Genomic DNA, 18,809 nt, shown 5'->3' with positions numbered 1-18,809 from the left:
GCATATCTGATTTTAGATAGTGCTACTGATTCCTGTGCTTTCAAGTTCTCATCTCTCCCCTAGTTCTATCTGATTCCTCCATGGCTGTCATTTCCAAAATTAAAGTATGCACATGCAATACATAACTGTTAGCTGACAAACCCATGCCAAACTTTTCTGAAAGTGTGAACTTAATGTATTTGACAATATTTTATTTGCTCTCTTGCCAGCTTCTCGTAATTACCTTAAAAACTATTAATGTTAATTGGCCAAATACTTAAATATATTAAGAGAGAGAGATAGTTAGATATTTGTTAGAATTATCTGTTTAATATACATATATTTTTTAACAAATTATTTGCTCTGTTTTAGTTTTCAGTTCACAAGCAATTCTTTCTTGCAAGTATTTATAAGTCAAAATGATAAATGGTGTTGAGGTATTTTAGTGTAATTAATGAAATTCCAGATAATAGTTGTTGGAAGGATAGATGTATTTTTAAAAATCACCTTAGATAGGATAATCTCCAGTTAGTTTTTCAACCCAGCAAATATTTTAGGCTCTTATGTATGGAGTTAAAAATAAAACCGGATACTTTAAAAGGGTAAGATATTGTATTTTTTCCTAGTTATTGTGTTTTGTGTCTGGTAGGGGAAGACTAAGTATAATATAATTGGAGGTTTAATTGTAAACTAAGATCACAGTAATTGAGTCTCTGACTCTCAACCAACAAAGGCTGATAGATAAATCTCCCATATATTATGTGTATCTAGGATTATAGCATTGATATCCTCTTTTAAATGCCAGATCTTTTCTTTCAGTTCCTATAGCACATTTTGAACAGGCTGAAAGCTGCCCACATAAATATGTGATGTCAGATAACACACACTGAAAGAGGAATAAGTTGTGTTTAGGTTGATGGTATGAATTTTATTCAGTAAATAATTCTACAGCAAAAAGATTGCTCAAATTTTAGTAAGAAGAATAAAAATTATATATTTAAAACTAATGGTGAAAATTTATAATAACCAAAGCCACAAAAATACCTGAAAAATTGTAGGGTGCATTGAGGAGGTAAAATACAGAATTTAGGGTCTTTTGCCTTTCAGGGAAAATACATTCTATAAATCTAATGGAGATTTATAGCTAGAATTAATCTGTATCTGGGTCTTATCCATATGTATTCTAATCCATATCTATTTCAATGTATACCATGTAATCTGTGTTGATAACCCATATCTGTTTCAATGTATACCATGTAATCTGTGTTGATAACCTATCTTTATTTTACTTGTTTACAATCTAATTTGTCGATGCATTATTTCACGTATAGTAATAACTAATATTAATTGAATACTTACTATAAGTTGTCAATAAGTAACTTTCCATGAACAGTCACAATTAATATTCCAGTGTCCTCCTAAGATAGGTACTAGGACATAGATTGACTTATTTTACATGAGGAACATAAAGAAATTTGCCTACATTCACACAGCTAGTAAGTAGTGAACATAGGCTTGAACCTATTCTCCTAGTCACTGAAGTATTTATTCTTTCATATCTATTGCATTTTGCAGACTTGAGGTAGAATTGAAGGGCTCAGGCAGGGTCTCTTGGGATGGTGCCTCTGTTGTGTTAACAAAAATATCTGATCACTCTTGTCATTCAGAAGTTGAATTTCTGCAGTAAATTCAAAGGTAATCAGTTCCTCAGTGGTTGCTTTACACTAATAAAACAAAGATGTAATAAGAATGAAAATCTATTATTATAGGATAATGCACATTTCAAAGCAGTCCCAAGCACTAATGTCAGCCAATCAGCTCATCCTCTCCTTGCAGAAGGAATTCATAGGAAGCTAAATTCAACATAAATGTATAAAATTCCTCTAACATTTATTGGTTGTGTTTTGTGGTAATTTCTTAGGATACAGAAGTAATAAGTACAGTACTGAGCTGATTTAACCCTCAAATGAATGGGAAAGACACATGAGTAAAATGACAATTACAAAATAGTGTAATAAAGTTGTGATAGAGTTAGGTGCAGAATACTGGGGATGACAGCAGAACCAGCAGTCTCATTTGAGGGACTCAAGAAAGTCTCCTGATTCTTACCTTTTAAAAAGGGTAAGATTTATCCAGAGGAGGGAGGTGGCTTTCTAGGCACTAGCGTCTGTGATGCAGAAGCATAGAAGTAAGAAAACACTTGACACAACAAAGGAAGTACAGGATTCATTATGATAAGGGTATAAGGGTTCTGTGAGGAAGTGGTGAAAGGTAAAATGAGAAAAGTAGTCCATAATGATATAATGAAAGACCTCATGCATAAATACACTTGATATTTTTTCTTCCTAAGAAGAATGGGGACTTTATTAAGAATTTTGAATTTGGGAATAATCTACACATATTTGTATTTGAAACACATCTTTCTAGAGTAGTGGTTACCGAACTTTAGCCTGCATCAGACTTACTTGGGGGGCTTGTTAAGCAGAGTTTCCAATTCAGTAAGACTGGAGTAAAGCTGAAGAAAATATATTTCTAAGTTGCCGGTGACGCTGATGCTACTGGCCCCTAGACCACTCTTTGAGAACCACTTCTCAGTAGATGAGATCGTATGAGTGTGAGAGTGGAAAAAATAACTCAAAAAATACACTATTTTGGAGAAGGCCTATGTTGCGGTAAAAATAAAATGAGATTCTAAACTAAGGCAGTGAATGCAGTAGTTATTAAAAGTAGGCAATAGATTGAGCTGAGCAGATATTTTAGAAGGAAAAATGAACTGGCTTGGTATATAGATATCAGGATGAGGGAAGACTTTATTGAACCTCCAGAAATCCAGATTGGGCAACTGTATGTTTATTGGAAGGACCAATAACATAAGAACTGGGGGAAGAAATTGAATGGGAGGCAGCTGACCATAGTAATTGCAGAGGAGGAGAGGAGATGATGTCTGATTTGGACTTGTCGAGTTTGAGATAACAAGGATACATCAGTGTATAAAAGTTGGCAAAGAGGAGCTGACAGAGACTGAGTCAGGATTCAGCAAAAGATTCCCTTTATCACCTCAGCCATATGGAAGGGAATAGAAAAAGAAAAAGTAACACACAAAACATTCATAAAGGAAAGCGTTTCAGAGAAGGTATTTCATAGAAAAGGCGCAGAACCTTAAATCTCTTTGGTACTTTCTTCAGAAAACCCTGTTCCATGCAACACTAGCACAATTGTGTCTTTGCTACATTTTAGATTTCCTGTTTAGGTGTGAGTTTGAGGACAATGCTTTGAAATTAAAAATATATGCCAGAAATCTTTGGAATTGTACTTTTTTGCTAAATTCAATGGCATTCACTCTCATATCTTTAGGTCAAACAAGGCTATTCTTTTTCCCATCAGAGACGATCCACTTCACCTCAGAAAAATTCTGTTTGCAAGTCAATTCATTCTTTCCACAGATATTGAATAAATATGTTTTCTCTCAAGTCATCATGTGGCATCCCAGGAAGTTCTGCCCGTTTTCTCCCCACACCTCCACTTATTTAAGAGAGCATAATTGTTAGAAATCATTGCCTTTGGAGTCAGCCTTTCTAGATTTGAACACTTACTAGCTGTGCGATTTTGGGAAGACTCTCTTCCATCTTAAAAATGATGGAAATTACATCTAAAGGAGCTAAGATGCTATGTAGTAAGACAGTAGAGCTGTTTATACTGTGTCTGGTATAGTCAGTGCCCAGTTAATGTTATTTTGTTACCCAGCCAAGGTCTTAGGACAAACTTATCCAGTATGCATTCAAAAACAAATACTGAAACTTATTGTCACCCTATAAAATCTACTCCTGAAGCACTTGTATAATTTTAACAACTTGTTTCTCAGAATTCTTCCTCATGTTGTTAGATTGAAAGATCTTTTACTCTTAGATTGACACACTCTTTGATTGAACAGATCCTTGAACTGAGAAAGCATGTCATAGCCTCTAGATCCCATACATCAAATTCTGTGTGATGCCTTGTGCTTATTATGTGTACAATATACATATACTGACTAAATTGTCTTTGTCATTCTGACTCCCCACCAGACTCAGAACTCTTTGAAAGCTATGACCTTGACTTATTTACCATCATGCTCTTCATGTTCAGCACAGTCACCACATAGGTTCAATCATTCTTTTTTTTTTTAATTTTTAAATTTTTAACAATATTTTTAGAAAGATGGAGAGATAGAGTGAGTGGGGGAGAGGGGCAGAGGGAGAGAAAGGGAATCTATGCTGAGCATGGAGCCTGATGCAGATCTTGATCCCATGACTCTGAGCTGTCAGTGCAGAGCCCGATGCGGGGCTCGAACCCACAAACCGTGAGATCATGACCTGAGCCGAAGTCGGACACTTAACCAACTGAGCCACCCAGGTGCCCCTATTCTTTTATGAAAGAATTGTGTGGCTCATGGAACATTCAGATTTGGGCTGGACTGTGGTCAAAGTAAAAGTGTAGATATTTTCCTTTTTTAATTTCAAAAAATGACTACAAAGGGCTTTTTCTGGCTTCTGTAGGAAAGGAGGTTTATAAAACTGGTTGTGTGTGTTTCCTGCTTCTCTGCCTCCCAGGAAATTTACCCTGTAAAGTTGCCAAGGAAACACTAACAGCTGAAGTCTGGTAGAGGAGAAAGATGCCTCATTAACAAACTCAGCTTCATTATTTGGATGCTTGCCTCAAGGAGATGCTGTTCTCTGATGGAAGTTTGTTTCCATTAAGCATTGTGTGAAAAACTGAATGATTTTCAAGGAAATTTTTTCTTCTATTACTCCTCAGGGCTGTGAACCTACACACTATGAGATGTTACATAAAAACATTACGGACTTGTAGTTTAATGTGTTTGAACTATTATTGCTAAGCATATATGTTAGATCAAGTTTTCAAGCATATCACTGTATAATGATTAAGGTGTCAGGTCTTTAACTTGAAGTATTGGCAGTATTTCACCAGAAGATAAATTTAATATATTGTTTATTATCTATTAAGTCATTTTGTATATTTCCTTCTTATGAACTAGAAACCCTGGGATATATGGAAATTTGTTGCCTTAAGATAATACAGAGTTGAGTGCCTTTTCCTTTAGTAGGATGTCTGATCAGTGATGTATAATGGAAAGAATGTACGTGGTGCTTGGGGTTATAACACTTGGGATTTCAAAGTTTCTTTCCAGAATTTACCAGCTGTTTGATCTTGGGCAAGTCATTTATTAGTTTGTTCATTCAGGCATTCTATAAAGATGGGTTGTGCAAACACTGTTGCCTTGAGCCATCTTTCAAAGTGATATATTTATACAAAAATGAGAAATTATTCATCATTTCTATACTGTGAGCCTCAGCTATTTTGTGTATAAAAATGGTATTATGTGCTTTATTCAGTCAGTCATTCATCCAGTCAAAAAGTATTTATTGAGCTCTTACTGTGTGGCAAGCTGTTCTGGAGAGTGATGGGAGGTGTTCACCCTTTATTGGGCTCTTGACAACATTGTTCTTTTATCTTCTTTGGATTTAGGGTTGGGTAAAACTTCCAGCTATTACTAATCCCTGTGCTTCCCTATTCTCCTGGATCCATGGAACCATCGGTACCTCTGTAAAGCATCCTTGTATTAATTGCTCTTTTATGATGTTTTTGAGTTTGCCATTTGTTTCTGGGTGGAACTTTCACTGATTTAGACAGTTAGGGAAGGTCTGTTTGAGATTTTGATACTTAAACTGAGATCTGATGGAGTGAGTTAATTAGGAGGATGTATAGGAAATGAGTATTCTGAGAAGCATGAAAAGCATGTGTAAACATGACCCTAAGATAGGCGTCATATTTGGACTGTTTTTGGAACAACAGTGGGGTCAGTGTGACTGGGTGGCATGAGAGAGTTGGATAATGGAAAAAGGATGATATCAGAGAGATGGCCGGATCACTACAAGACATTGCAGGACATGGTGATAAATTTGTGTTTTATTCTAGGATTAATGGAAACCTCCCTGGGGGTTTGGATCAGAGGAGGAATCTGACGTAACTTACATTTTGAATGGATAGTCCTGACTGCTGTGTGGAGAATACGTGGGGGAAAGAAGAGACATGGACAGATGTAGAGACAACAGTTAGGCTATTTCTTTAGTCAAGGGAGAAATATTGATACGGTCCAATGAAATAGGATGGTAGGAATGTATGTGGTAAGGAATAGTCAAAGTCAAGCCATTTTTTATTTTTTATTTTTTACTTAATTATTAAAATTTTTTTTTTAATCTTCATTTATTTTTTTTTTAATTTTTTTTTTAAACGTTTATTTATTTTTGGGACAGAGAGAGACAGAGCATGAACGGGGGAGGGGCAGAGAGAGAGGGAGACACAGAATTGGAAACAGGCTCCAGGCTCTGAGCCATCAGCCCAGAGCCTGACGCGGGGCTCGAACTCACGGACCGCGAGATCGTGACCTGGCTGAAGTCGGACGCTTAACCGACTGCGCCACCCAGGCGCCCCAAATCTTCATTTATTTTTGAGAGAGACAGAGTGGGAGTCTCTGGGGGAGGGGCGGAGAGAGAGGGAGACAGAATTGGAAGTAGGCTCCAGGTTCTGAGCTGTCAGCACAAAGCCTGATGCTGGGCTCGAAATCACAAACCGTGAGATCATGGCCTGAGCTGAAGTCGGATGCTCAACCAACTGAGCCACCCAGGCACCCCAAGCCATTTTTTAAAGATAGAATTGGCAGGATTTGCTGAGAAGCTGGGTGAAAGGTGATGTGAAGATGGAGAGCACTGGGACAGGAACTTAATTTGCGGGAGGGGTAGAAGTGGGAATCAAGTTTGACTTTGCATTATTAAATTTTAAATGGCTATAATACATCCAAGTGGAGATCAGAGTAGGCAGTGTGCATCTCAGAGGATAAGTTGGAACTGAATATGTAATTTCCTAATTCATCAGCATACATGATATTTAAAGCCATGGTAGCCAGTACAATCATATAGAGGGTGAAACTAAATGGAAACCACGAGGAAAAGTATTTGAAGGAAGATGGAGCAGTCAGCTTTGTCAGTGTGGCTTATGATCAAGGAAGGTGATGATGAACATTGACCAGTGATTCAGCCAATTGGATGTCAATGGCAGCCTTAATAAGAGGGTTGCAGTGATCCAGTGGGGACAAAAGCTGCATGAAGAGAGAATGGGAGATGAGGCACATTTGAGAAATTTTTCTGTAAAAAGGTTGAGAGAAATGCTTAATTTTGATATTTTGAATATATAAATTTTGTAAGCTTCTCTACCAACATAAAATACCCCGTTAAGTGTTTTTAAATACCTTGGCACAAATTATAAATATAATCATTCAGTGAAAATGGTTGATATCTTTTTTTTATTGATTTCACTATACTGATAGACTTTTGATAGATTATTTTAATGCACTCTGTATTGATACTGAATCACTTTCCCTCAAACAATTTCTAAAATGGTCCCAAATTTTAAATATGTATAAACCAAAATTTAAAATATCAGTAGCTGATAACAATATTACAATGTTTTAAGTATTTTTATATTATGTAAAGTGATTTTTTAGAAGTGTGAAACTTGAAAATTTGATATTAATTTAAATGCAACTCTCAGATTTCGAGATAGTCTGGGTTTATGGCATGTGCAGTGTTAGATTCAGTGTGTTATTTAGAATTTAATTTTCTTCATTTTTAATGTATTTGATACCCAAGCTATTTTAACATCTTTTTTTTGACCATACCTGGCTGATCCACTCTTTAGGGATAAAAATAAGGATATGGCAGTAGCCCTGAGGGAGACCTCAATCCCAAAATCTTTTTTTTTTCCCACCTGTATGCAGGGGAAGCAAGACTTAAACAGCGAACTTAAATGATGTGCACTGAAAACCACATGATTAATCCCTAAGCTCCATTATTCAAAGTCTCTGTCAAGGGGGAAAATATGTCAACTCTTGGAGAAGGAGTCACAGGGAGGAGGGTGCAGCTGGGTAACCAACAGCATCAGTGCAGCACAATGTGGAGTTTATTTAACCTGTCCTGATGCGATCCTCGGTGTCCAGGCTGCCCTCAAATCTTACACTTCTTGGAGCCCTGACACTAATTGCTGCTCTTGCAGCTCAACCTTCCCAAGACTTGAGACTTCTGATTCATAAGCCAGCCTTGGCTGACCTAGGAGCAGAGCTCTCCTGCATTAGACGAGGCTGCCTTTACATGGCTTGTGTCAAGGACTGACTAATAATGTCTCTTAGGTATTTGACACCTTGCAGGACAAGTGAAACTTTCATGATCTAAAATCATGTTAAGAGATAAAATTGTTTGTATAGTGAAGGATCCTAGTCAGCAGATGATAGCAACACATATGGTGGAGGCGATGTAATACAGGTGTTTAGCAGCAATGGTACCTGAGCAGCAGCATGTGGGCAGGCACTAGGCTGGCTTGGCATATTTTTATAAGTTCAACCGGGAAACAAGTCAAATGTATTGAAAGAGTCTGTTGCATACACAGCATGACCAAGGTCACCATGGTGTTAGCTCTCTCCATATCCCTCAGAGGGTCAGGACTTGGTGAGACAGGTGGGGTGCTTAGGGCACAAACTTTGAGGAGTCACTGACTCCTAGGATTGTACATATGCCAACGCTGCTCTTGTAGGCACCTGTAAGAATCAGGTGCCTAAAGGATAAAATTTAAGGAGGCACTCACTGCCAGGATCCTGCACCTGCAGGGTCAGGTCAGTACTTGTATGACCCTTGGAACGAATGCCTCCTTAAATTGTGTGCCCTAGACGTATCAGTTACCTCACTCTTCCTGGCCTGGTCTCTTGTCCCACAGGACAACACTAAATTGGGTGGACCAGATGACAGCAATAGTACGAGGAAGAGGCAACGGGGAGTAGCAAATTCCACAGTGCATCTAAGCAGTTTTACAGCTCGCAGGTGGATCTAGGTTGCGGAAGAATGAGGTGGAAAGTTCCCTGCCTCATTGGTGCCAGAGAGGCAAATGAGAAACAGCTGTATGGAAGCTCTTTCTAAGACTGCCTACCTTGTTATGTTCTCAGAAGGCTGGCAGGACATTCCAGTAAGAATTAGGCCAGCCTGTTGTTTAACTCTGCCTACATGGCCCATGTGGATATGTTCAAGGTAACCAGAATGCAAGGGTAAAGCTATTTCCCTATGGCTGGTATTAAAAAACACAGGTTTGCAGTCCTGCAAATATGTTTGTAACACCACTTCCTGATAGCTACATGATATTGGGTAAGTTATATAAACTTTTAAAAAAAATTTTTAATGTTTATTCTTAGAGAGAGAGAGAGCAGGAGAGGGGCAGAGAGGAAAGGAGACACAGAATTTGAAGCAGGCTCCAGGCTCTAAGCTGTCAGCACAGACCCTGACACAGGGTTTGAACCCACGGACCATGAGATCATGGCCAGAACCGAAGTCAGATGCTCAATCAACTGAGCTACCCAGGCGCCCCAAGTTACATAAACTTTTTAACCTCCTAAATAAGAAAAGAAATAAGTACCTTATAAAGCTATAATAATGTTAATGTTTATAAAACATTTACATGGTATGTAATAAATGTTTAAGTAGTAGATATTTTATTAGATGTAAATGAAGCTATTAAATCTAAGTGAACATGGTACATAATATAGTTAAATAAATCCTGTAACAAGTTTTAAAAATCAGTTTGTTTTCAATGTTTTAGTCAAACAACATTATTATAATAGTAAGTTAAAGTTTCTAGGAAATCAATGTTTTCTACTTTTTGATGTACTTTTGTTGTTATCTATATAGAAAGATATCTAAGTAACAAGATAGATGGATTTGTTAAGGATTTAAGTTATATTTTGCAAACTATTCAAGAACCATCAAAAAATGGACTCACTTTCAGTTCAGTGTTCCTCAAAAGATTTATCTCACCTTTTAATTTTACAACATAAATGCATTCATGCACACTTACGCTCATTATTCATACCTGAAAAATTTATTTTTGCATCAACTGATAGATAAACTATAATTTTGGCATCTGTCCAAGTAGGACACTTTTTTCTAATTTATACTCAAAATAGCACATAAGCTCAAAAAATCATTTTTTCAATTAAATGAATAAACAGTAAGAATGTGCATCTGTACTCTGTTTAGAGTCATGAGTTCCTAGTGTGCTTTAATTCAACATGTTAAAAATCATAAATACCAATGCCTTTGAATTCATCTTCTAAATTCTTTTGCTTAATTTTTCTGAAGATGATAACTATCATGAAAGGCTTAAAATTTTAGAAATGTGAAAATTTGCTCAGTTGAAGATAGCAAGAAATCTTCATATCTATGATACCAAGAAATCTTCAGATATAATTAAAAAAAACATGACAATGCAGGGGTGCCAAGGTGGCTCAATTGGTTAAGTGTCTGACTTCCACTCAGGTCATGATCTCACGGTTCGTGAGTCTGAGCCCCGCAGACAGCTTGGAGCCTGCAGCCTGCTTCAGATTCTGTGTCTCCCCCCTCTCCACCCCTACCCCACTTGCACTCTGTCTCTCTCTCTCTCCCCAAAATAAATAAATGTTAAAAAAAATTAAAAAGAAAAAAAATTAAAAAAATGGCAATGCATTAAATAAATGGCTAAACTACTTTGAATCTGAATCAGTTTCTCTGTTACCTCTCTGATAATGACATCAGAAATGTTTATCTTTAATGTACTTTATATGTATGTCTATTTAGAAAGGCATATATTAACTCAAAATGTATTTAACGTTATTTTCTTTCATTTTAAATGTACTTAGAAATAACTTTTAATATGAATAGAACTTTGTTTTTTGTCATGGTCATAACAGGTGTGTTTATAAACAGTGCAATGGCTGTGTGTTTTATTTTCTATTTATCTAGTATTTTAGCTACTTTACTACCTAATTTTGTCAGTTCATTCCATGAAATTCTAAAACAGTTTTAAAAGTTATATTTTACCTTTAGATTAAAAATGTTTGCCAGTTTATAAATGTTTCATACTTTACTTTTATTATCTAAGGACATAAGATTACTTAAATGATTTAATGATAACGTTAAAGAACTTATTAGATCAAATAATTTAAATGATTTGATTGTTTATGGTGTACATGGTAGTGAAATAAAGAACTTCAGCAAGACAGGGAGAGCCTTTTACAATAGACTTAACAATGCAGGCATATTAATTGGGATCTTCCTGTTTTTGAGAGGCAGAAATTTAAAGTTGCAGGCAGGAGAACATGTAGTTTCAAATGTGGCCCAAATGATAGAATCAAGGACTTGGACCCTACCATTATATCTTTCTAAATCCACATTGCCTTAATTTTCCGTAAGACTTCTATCTCATTGGAAGCAGTCTTTCTAAGCCTCTTTTGGAGCTAGAGTGAGGGAGAGGAAGTTCCTCAAAGGGATGCTGACTATGGAAAAATATGATATACAATATATTTGTTACAGTGAAGACAACTTAATAATTTTCTTGGCAAGCATTCCTTGTGGTTGCCTTATCATTTATGGCCCTTGATAAAATATGCATGTAGAAATTCATCGCCCATTGAGTTCCTGTTCAAAGTCAGCTTCTTCTGATGGAAACTTCCATCACACCATTCCTTTCTTCTCCCTTATCCTGCCTTTAATGTTGTCTAATGTTGTCATCACATGCTTATTTCAGCCCCTTGTTTTTGTTTTGTTTTGTTTTTGTTAGGACTCCCTATTTTTGAGATACTAGGGAAATAATGTGATTAAGTCACGAATGAATTGGTAGCATAAATCTTCTTAATGGTATAAAGGAATCAGCTATTTCTCTGATCACAGGTATTTAATTTTCTCTTCCTTCAATCTTGACTCCATTCTCTTTCATCTTTGATTTCTTACTGCAACTGTATTTCTCCTTATCCCTATCCTTTCAACTAGATGCAGACAGATAAGTGACCAGGGCCACAACCAAGAAGCTTTTTATGAAGTATAACTCTTCTTCAGTGGAGCCCCAGACTCCTATCCAACCCCCTTTGAGCAGAGAGTTTTGGTTTTGTTTTTTCACTTGGGGGACTGGGGTATGATTTAAAACTACGATGGTTGCAAGCATTAAAATCCTGAGAGGTTTTAGTTAAAAATCCAGAATTCTAGCTTTTGAAAAAGTCACATGGTTAGTAACCCTGGAAGCAAAGTCCTGCAACCAAGGTGGAACTGCATTTGTACCTATAAACAGGCACATGCTCTCCAGTTTGTCGCAGTCACCTGTTTCTCCGTTTATGATATCCTTGACAATATAATCATTACTCAGGCGTGATCTTCTGCGGTTACTGATTCAAGATTCGAAATCAGTCCTTGTAGAAGAATAGCTAGTCTCTTTTAAAAATATTTTTATCTTCCAAGTACAGTAATAGAGTAGACTATACATAATTAAAATTTTTATAGGTTCAGCGTTTTCCATGGGATTTGTATTCTTGCAAATAATATGTTAAATTGCAGTTTTGTTAAAATTGCTTTTTTTTTGTTCTGTCCTCTTTTCAACACCTTAGAGAACAAAACATTTGCTTTCCTACCTAGAGCCTAACCTTTTTTTTTCATATTTCAAGACTTGTCTATGTACATTTTTTTTTCTTTTTACAGAGTGTGCAGAATTAGAGGAAATATCTAGATTTTTAGATACAGGTTATTTGTATAGTGTTACAGTGTGCAAGACTGTCTGAAAACAAAACAAAGAAAACAAATGTAGCTGTGTGCCCTAACTTAGTAGCTAAAGAAAATATTATACTATGGGTTTGGGAAATTCTCCATGCTGTTGAGTAGCATTTTACAATCAACACCTCTCCCCTTTTCAGGATATCGAATCCCTAACAGGAGGGCTGACTGGTTCTAAGGGGGCTGATCCACCGGTAAGTTAGATTCTTCATTAAATTTAACTATTGACAAATTGAATTATGTACACACCAGATCATGAGATAGTTACTTGTATACAATTTGTGATATAGATACCTTTTGGAAATCTGTAGTTATTGCATAACTAATACAAAAGTGTGAACTGATTTGAGGTGTTGTTTGCTATTTTTAAAAGTTTTAAGATCTCATAAAATTATCTCCATGTACTGACTTTAAAAATAAGAGTAAAATCTTCATTAGAATGTGTAAATACTTTACGTCCTATGGCCTACACCAAAACTTTTGGAACATGAGGGGAGGTTTTACCATTCTAAATATGAATGTATGATTTGGGTTGCAATATATTTTCTAGTTACTGAGAAAAATTATTGTATCAGCCCATTTTATCAACAGTGTTAATGTGTGATATTGCTGTTTCTTTTCTACTTTATCTGGGAAGCTTCTGGAAAATTAGAAAAAGTGCTCTAAAGTTTTAAAGGATTATTATTTGTAAGCAATAAGAAGAGATTGATAGTCTAGTATTGGAATATCTTGGTACTTTCTGTGATATCTGCTTTCAGAAAATATTGATTAAGATAACATTTATGTGATTCCATGTTTGAAGTACAAACATGAGTTCGTGGTGTATATCTTAAGTAATAAGATTCAATCTGTTTCAACAGAAAATCAATGCATAAATTTCTATCACTGTTTGCTTTTCACTTGGCACTGTGAGGTTTAATGCAGAACACACAGAACCTACTCTCATCAATTTTAGCTATACTTCCTCTAGGTCTCTAGGATCTAGGTGGAGTGCATAATCACATTAAAACATCAGTGAGGTGTTCAAAGACAACTTTCAACGGCACCTCTTTCTCTCCTGTCTCCCTCATGTGTCCATGATGTTGTCTGATCTTCATCAAATTACTCCTAAAGTAGGCTAAACAACATATTTTAGTCCTATCCCTTCCTTTTATTTTCAGTGTCTGAATTTATGTGGGAAAAATGTATTGTCTTCAGGTATCTGCGTATATTTAGTCCCTGAACCTATTACATTACAGTATAAAGCAAGATGAAATGTAAGTCAGCCAGCGAGTATATTGTGACAGGATTTACAGGCAGCCCTATATTCAAGTAGTGTAGGTGAATGTTTATGTGATGTAATTTCAGCCTGCTGCTTAGCATGGTTTTACGTAGTACTCAAATTTTATTAGGAAAGTAAACCCATTTCGTTCCAAATCGCACCCTCATAGGTCTACTGATTCTTAAAAGAATTCCACAATTAGAGATCAGTTGGTTTTAAAGGGATTTGTCCCTGGCTCAAATAAAAATTAAACATCTCTTTTCTGCAAGGGGTGATTAAAATCTTATTCATTATTTATATGTTAAAATAAGTTAAGCATGTCCTTTCAAGAAAACATTTTCCAAATATGGAAAATTGAGTGGGCTTAAAGCCTAGTTGTTGAAAGAAGCTCCTTGCAGGGAAAAAAGATCACAGAAAGGAATGATGGTGTACAGAAGGCAAGCCTCATCAACTTCATTCCCAATTGCTAAAAGTGAAGTGTGTGTGTGTGTGTGTGTGTGTGTGTGTGTGTGTGTGTAGTTTATAATATTGTGAAGATAGATGTTCCCTCTTGGCCGTGCCCTACCATGATGTTGGATATTTTATACTGCTGCCTGTATTTTCAGAAATTCAATGACTATCCCTATTTTTTACCTTTTTGTAGAATGGAAAACTTGCAGATTTTAGAGTACATAAGAGCTTAGGCAATCTAATTAGGGGTTAACAGTACACATAAATTTAGTACCCCCCCCATTGTTAAAGATTTATCTAGAATATATTACTGATGCTATTTAATAAAATCATTTTTAGTCCCATATAAACCTTATGTAGAACAGTCTAAGTAGAGATGAAATGGTAATAGTATCTAGTGTTACTTCAGTCATTTAAGAGTAAGACATTGAATGGAGTTGTTGTTCTTGCCCCCAAGTTAGAAAAAAAGTCAGATTATATTAATTATAACCTAAACCCATTTGAAGTTTTATATAACTTTTCCTTTCTCTAAAAAACATCTTTATAATAGGTCATCTAAATACTATTGTCCATTTCTAAAGTTATGTCTTTTGCATAAGTGTTTACAATATATTACCAAAATTATTCAACAGTGAAATTTTTATTGGTAAGAAATTCAAGGTCCTTTACTTCCCCCTCATTATACAGAATGTATAAAGTGCTGAATGAATGGCGTCTTACATCACAATGGTGCAGAGCTGTGAAATAATTTCTTTACCAGTATAACAGAAATCTCAGGGATATTTTTAAATGTGTTATATTAAAAAATTGTAATTTTTTTCTCTGTGTATGCATGTATTATTTCTGAAGCATGGGAAAAAAGTGAAGTTTATATTATTTTAAATAGTATACATGTACAAAAAGTTGTGTACATTTGTAAATGTAATTATAAATAAGTTTGCATACCTGGAAAGAATAAATTTGAGGAAGTCCAAGAATATAGTTTACATTAATATTTTTAACAATAAATGTTAGCAAGTTTCTTTTTGAAAATTCAAGCAGTCTCAGTTTCAATACTGATAATGAATGGGAATATCATTCATTTATGATTTTCAGGAGCAATTCAAGTTTTATGATGGCTTTCTTTCTCTGAAAAGGATTTCAAGAGGATTTTTTTTTAATTCAGAAACTGAAAATTAATTGATTCAGTAGATAGAATTTACAGATTTTTCTCAATCACAGTTATTTTAAGAACTCTTCCATCATTGAGAAATGTATTAACAGTTTATATATTACCTTGAAACTGCTTTTGAAAAACTGTATCAGACATAGTCTACATTTAGCATATGTTTTTCATTCACAAAAATTGGATCACAAGTTAACTTCCAGTGTAAAAACATAACATATATTTACATATAAAAATAAAGTGAAAGAAAACGTATAATTAAAATCTAAAGGGTAAAAATATCATTAAGTTAAATAGTGCTTTTTATATACCATTTACCATAGTGTTTTAATTTTTTTTCTTGGTTTATTTAAATTCCAGTGTAATTAACATACAGTTTATGTTTCAGATATATAGTGATTCCACATTTCCATACAACACCCGGTGCTCATCACGACAAGTGCCCTCCTTAATCCCCATCAATTTCACCCATCTCCACCCCTACCTTCCCCCTGGTAACGAGCAGTTTGTTCTCTATAGTTTGTTCTCTATAGTCTATATAGTCTGTTTTTTGATTAGCCTCTCTCTCTTGTTTTTTCCCTTTGCTCATTTGTTGTTTTTTAAGTTCCACATATGAGTGAAATCAAATGAATTTATCTTTCTCTGACTGACTTACTTTGCTTAGCATACTTTCTAGTTCCATCCATGTCATTGCAAATGGCAAGATTTCATATTCTTGTATAGCTAAGTAATATTCCTCTGTGTGTGTGTGTGTGTGTGTGTGTGTGTGTGTATACCTCACGTCTTTTTTTTCCTAATGTTAATTTATTTTTATTTTTATCTTTTTAATACAATTTATTGTCAAATTGGCTTCCATACAACACCCAGTGCTCATCCCAACAAGTGCCCTCCTCAGTGCCCATCACCCACTTTCCCCTCTCCCCCACCACCCATCAACCCTCAGTATGTTCTCTGTATTTAAGAGTCTCTTACGGTTTGCTTCCCACCGTCTGTGTTTGTAACTACTTTTTTCCCCCTTCCCTTCCCCCATATTCCTCTGTTAACTTTCTCAAGGTTCACATATGAGTGAAAACATATGATATCTGTCTTTCTCTGAGTTATTTCACTTAGCATAATACCTTCCAGTTCCATCCACATTACTGCAAATGGCAGGATTTCATTCTATCTCATTGCCAAGTAGTATTGCATTGTATATATAAACCACATCTCCTTTATCCATTCATCAGTTGATGAACATTTAGGGTCTTTCCATAATTCGGCTATTGTTGAAAGCGTTGCTATAAACATTGGGGCACAAGTGCGCCTATGCATCAGCACCCCTGTATCCCTTGGGTAAATTCCTAGCAGTGCTATTGCTGGGTCATAGGGTAGTCTGTTTTTAATTTTTTGAGGAACCTCCACACTGTTTACCAGAGAGGCTGCACCAGTTTGCATTCCCACCAACAGGGCAAGAGGGTTCCTGTTTCTCCACATCCTCACTGGCATCTGTTGTTTCCTGAGTTGTTCATTTTAGCCACTCTGACCAGTGTAAGGTGGTATCTCATTGTGGCTTTGATTTGTATTTCCCTGATGATGAGTGATGTTGAGCATCACTTCATGTGTCTGTTGGCCATCTGGATGTCTTCTTTAGAAAAGTGTCTATTCATGTCTTTTGCCCATTTCTTCACTGGATTATTTGTTTTTTGGGTGTGGAGTTTGGTGAGTTCTTTATAGATTTTGGATACTAGCCTTTTATCCGATATGTCATTTGCAAATATCTTTTCCCATTCCATCAGTTGCCTTTTGGTTTTGTTGATTGTTTCCTTTGCAGTCCAGAAGCTTTTTATCTTGATGAGGTCCCAATATTCATTTTTGCTTTTAATTCCCTTGCCATTGGAGATGTGTTGAGTAAGAAATTGCTGCGACTGAGGTCAAAGAGGTTGTTGCCTGCTTTCTCCTCTAGGGTTTTGAAGGTTTCCTGTCTCACATTCAGGTCTTTCATCCATTTTGAGTTTATTTTTGTGTATGGTGTAAGAAAGTGATCTAGTTTCATTCCTCTGTATGTTGCTTTTCAGTTTTCCCTGCACCATTTGCTAAAGAGACTGGCTTTTTTCCATTGGATACTCTTTCCTGCTTTGTCAAAGATTAGTCAGTCATACGTATGTGGGTCCAATTTTGAGTTGCCTATTCTATTCCACTGGTCTAGGTGTCTGTTTTTGTGCCAATACCATACTGTCTTGATGATTAGCTTTGTAGTAGAGGCTAAAGTCTGGAATTGTGGATGCCTTCTGCTTTGGTCTTCTTCAGTGTTACTTTCACTATTTGTATCCCACATCTTCTTTATCCATTCATCAATTGATAGACACTTGGGCTGTTTTCATAATTTGTTGTAGATAATGCTGCTATAAATATCAGGAAGTATATAGAAATACAGGTCTACCTTAAGAAGCAAGAAATATCTCAAATAAATAACCTAATATTACATCTAAAGGAGCCAGAAAAGGAACAACAAATGAAGCCTAAAGCTAGCCGAAGAAAGGAAATAAAGATTAGAGCAGAAATAAATGATATAGAAGCTAAAAAAAAAAAAAAAATAGAACAGATAAATGAAACCAGGAGTTGGTTCTTTGAAAAAAATAATAAAATTGGTAAACCTTTTGCCAGAATTATTAAAAAGGAAAGAGAAAGGACCCAAATAAATAAATCACAAATGAGAAAGGAAAAATAACAATCAACACTACAGAAATACAAAAACTCATAAGAGAATATTATGTAGAACTAAATGCCAGCAAATTGGATAACCTAGAAGTGGATAATTTCCTAGAAACATACAAACTACCAAAATTGAAACAGGAAGAAATAGAAAACTTGAACAGACCAGTAAGTGACAATAATAAAAGAAAATCTCCTAACGAATAAACAAAAGTCCAGGGCCAGATGGCTTCACAGGCAAATTATGCCAAATATTTAAAGAAGAGTTACTACCTGTTCTCTCAAACTGTTCCAAAAAAATAGAAATAGAAGGAAGACTTCCAAACTCATTAGATGAAACCAGCATTACCCTGATACCAAAGCCAGGTAAAGACTCCACTAAGAAAGAAAACTATAGGCCATTATCCCCAATGAACATGGATGCAAAAATTCTCAATAAAATACTAACAAACTAAATACAATAATACATTTAAAAAAATTATTCACCATGATCAAGTGGAATTTATTTATGAGTTGCAAGGGTGGTTCAATATTTTCAAATCAATCATTGTGTTATATCACATTAATAAGAGAAAGGGTAAGAACCATATGA

The 18,809-nt window shown here is 35.6% G+C and overlaps 1 protein-coding gene across 8 annotated transcripts in view; it reads left to right on the top strand.

Annotated features, from left to right (window-relative positions):
• PPFIA2 (PTPRF interacting protein alpha 2) overlaps positions 1–18,809 on the top strand; it is a 477,511-nt gene that overhangs the window by 70,573 nt on the left and 388,129 nt on the right. For all 8 annotated transcript variants that reach the window (XR_007154244.1, XM_047868603.1, XM_047868602.1 and 5 more), the window contains one exon: positions 12,791–12,844. Coding sequence is in view for 6 of the 8 variants with exons in the window: in XM_047868603.1 (XP_047724559.1) it covers positions 12,791–12,844 (54 nt within the window). In the remaining 2 variants the exon portion in view is untranslated. The remainder of the gene's footprint in view (positions 1–12,790; positions 12,845–18,809) is intronic.

The sequence above is a fragment of the Prionailurus viverrinus genome, chromosome B4 (genome assembly GCF_022837055.1).
Source record: "Prionailurus viverrinus isolate Anna chromosome B4, UM_Priviv_1.0, whole genome shotgun sequence".
In the NCBI taxonomy this organism is placed as follows: domain Eukaryota; kingdom Metazoa; phylum Chordata; class Mammalia; order Carnivora; family Felidae; genus Prionailurus; species Prionailurus viverrinus.
This window is presented reverse-complemented; position numbering and strand designations above follow the sequence as displayed.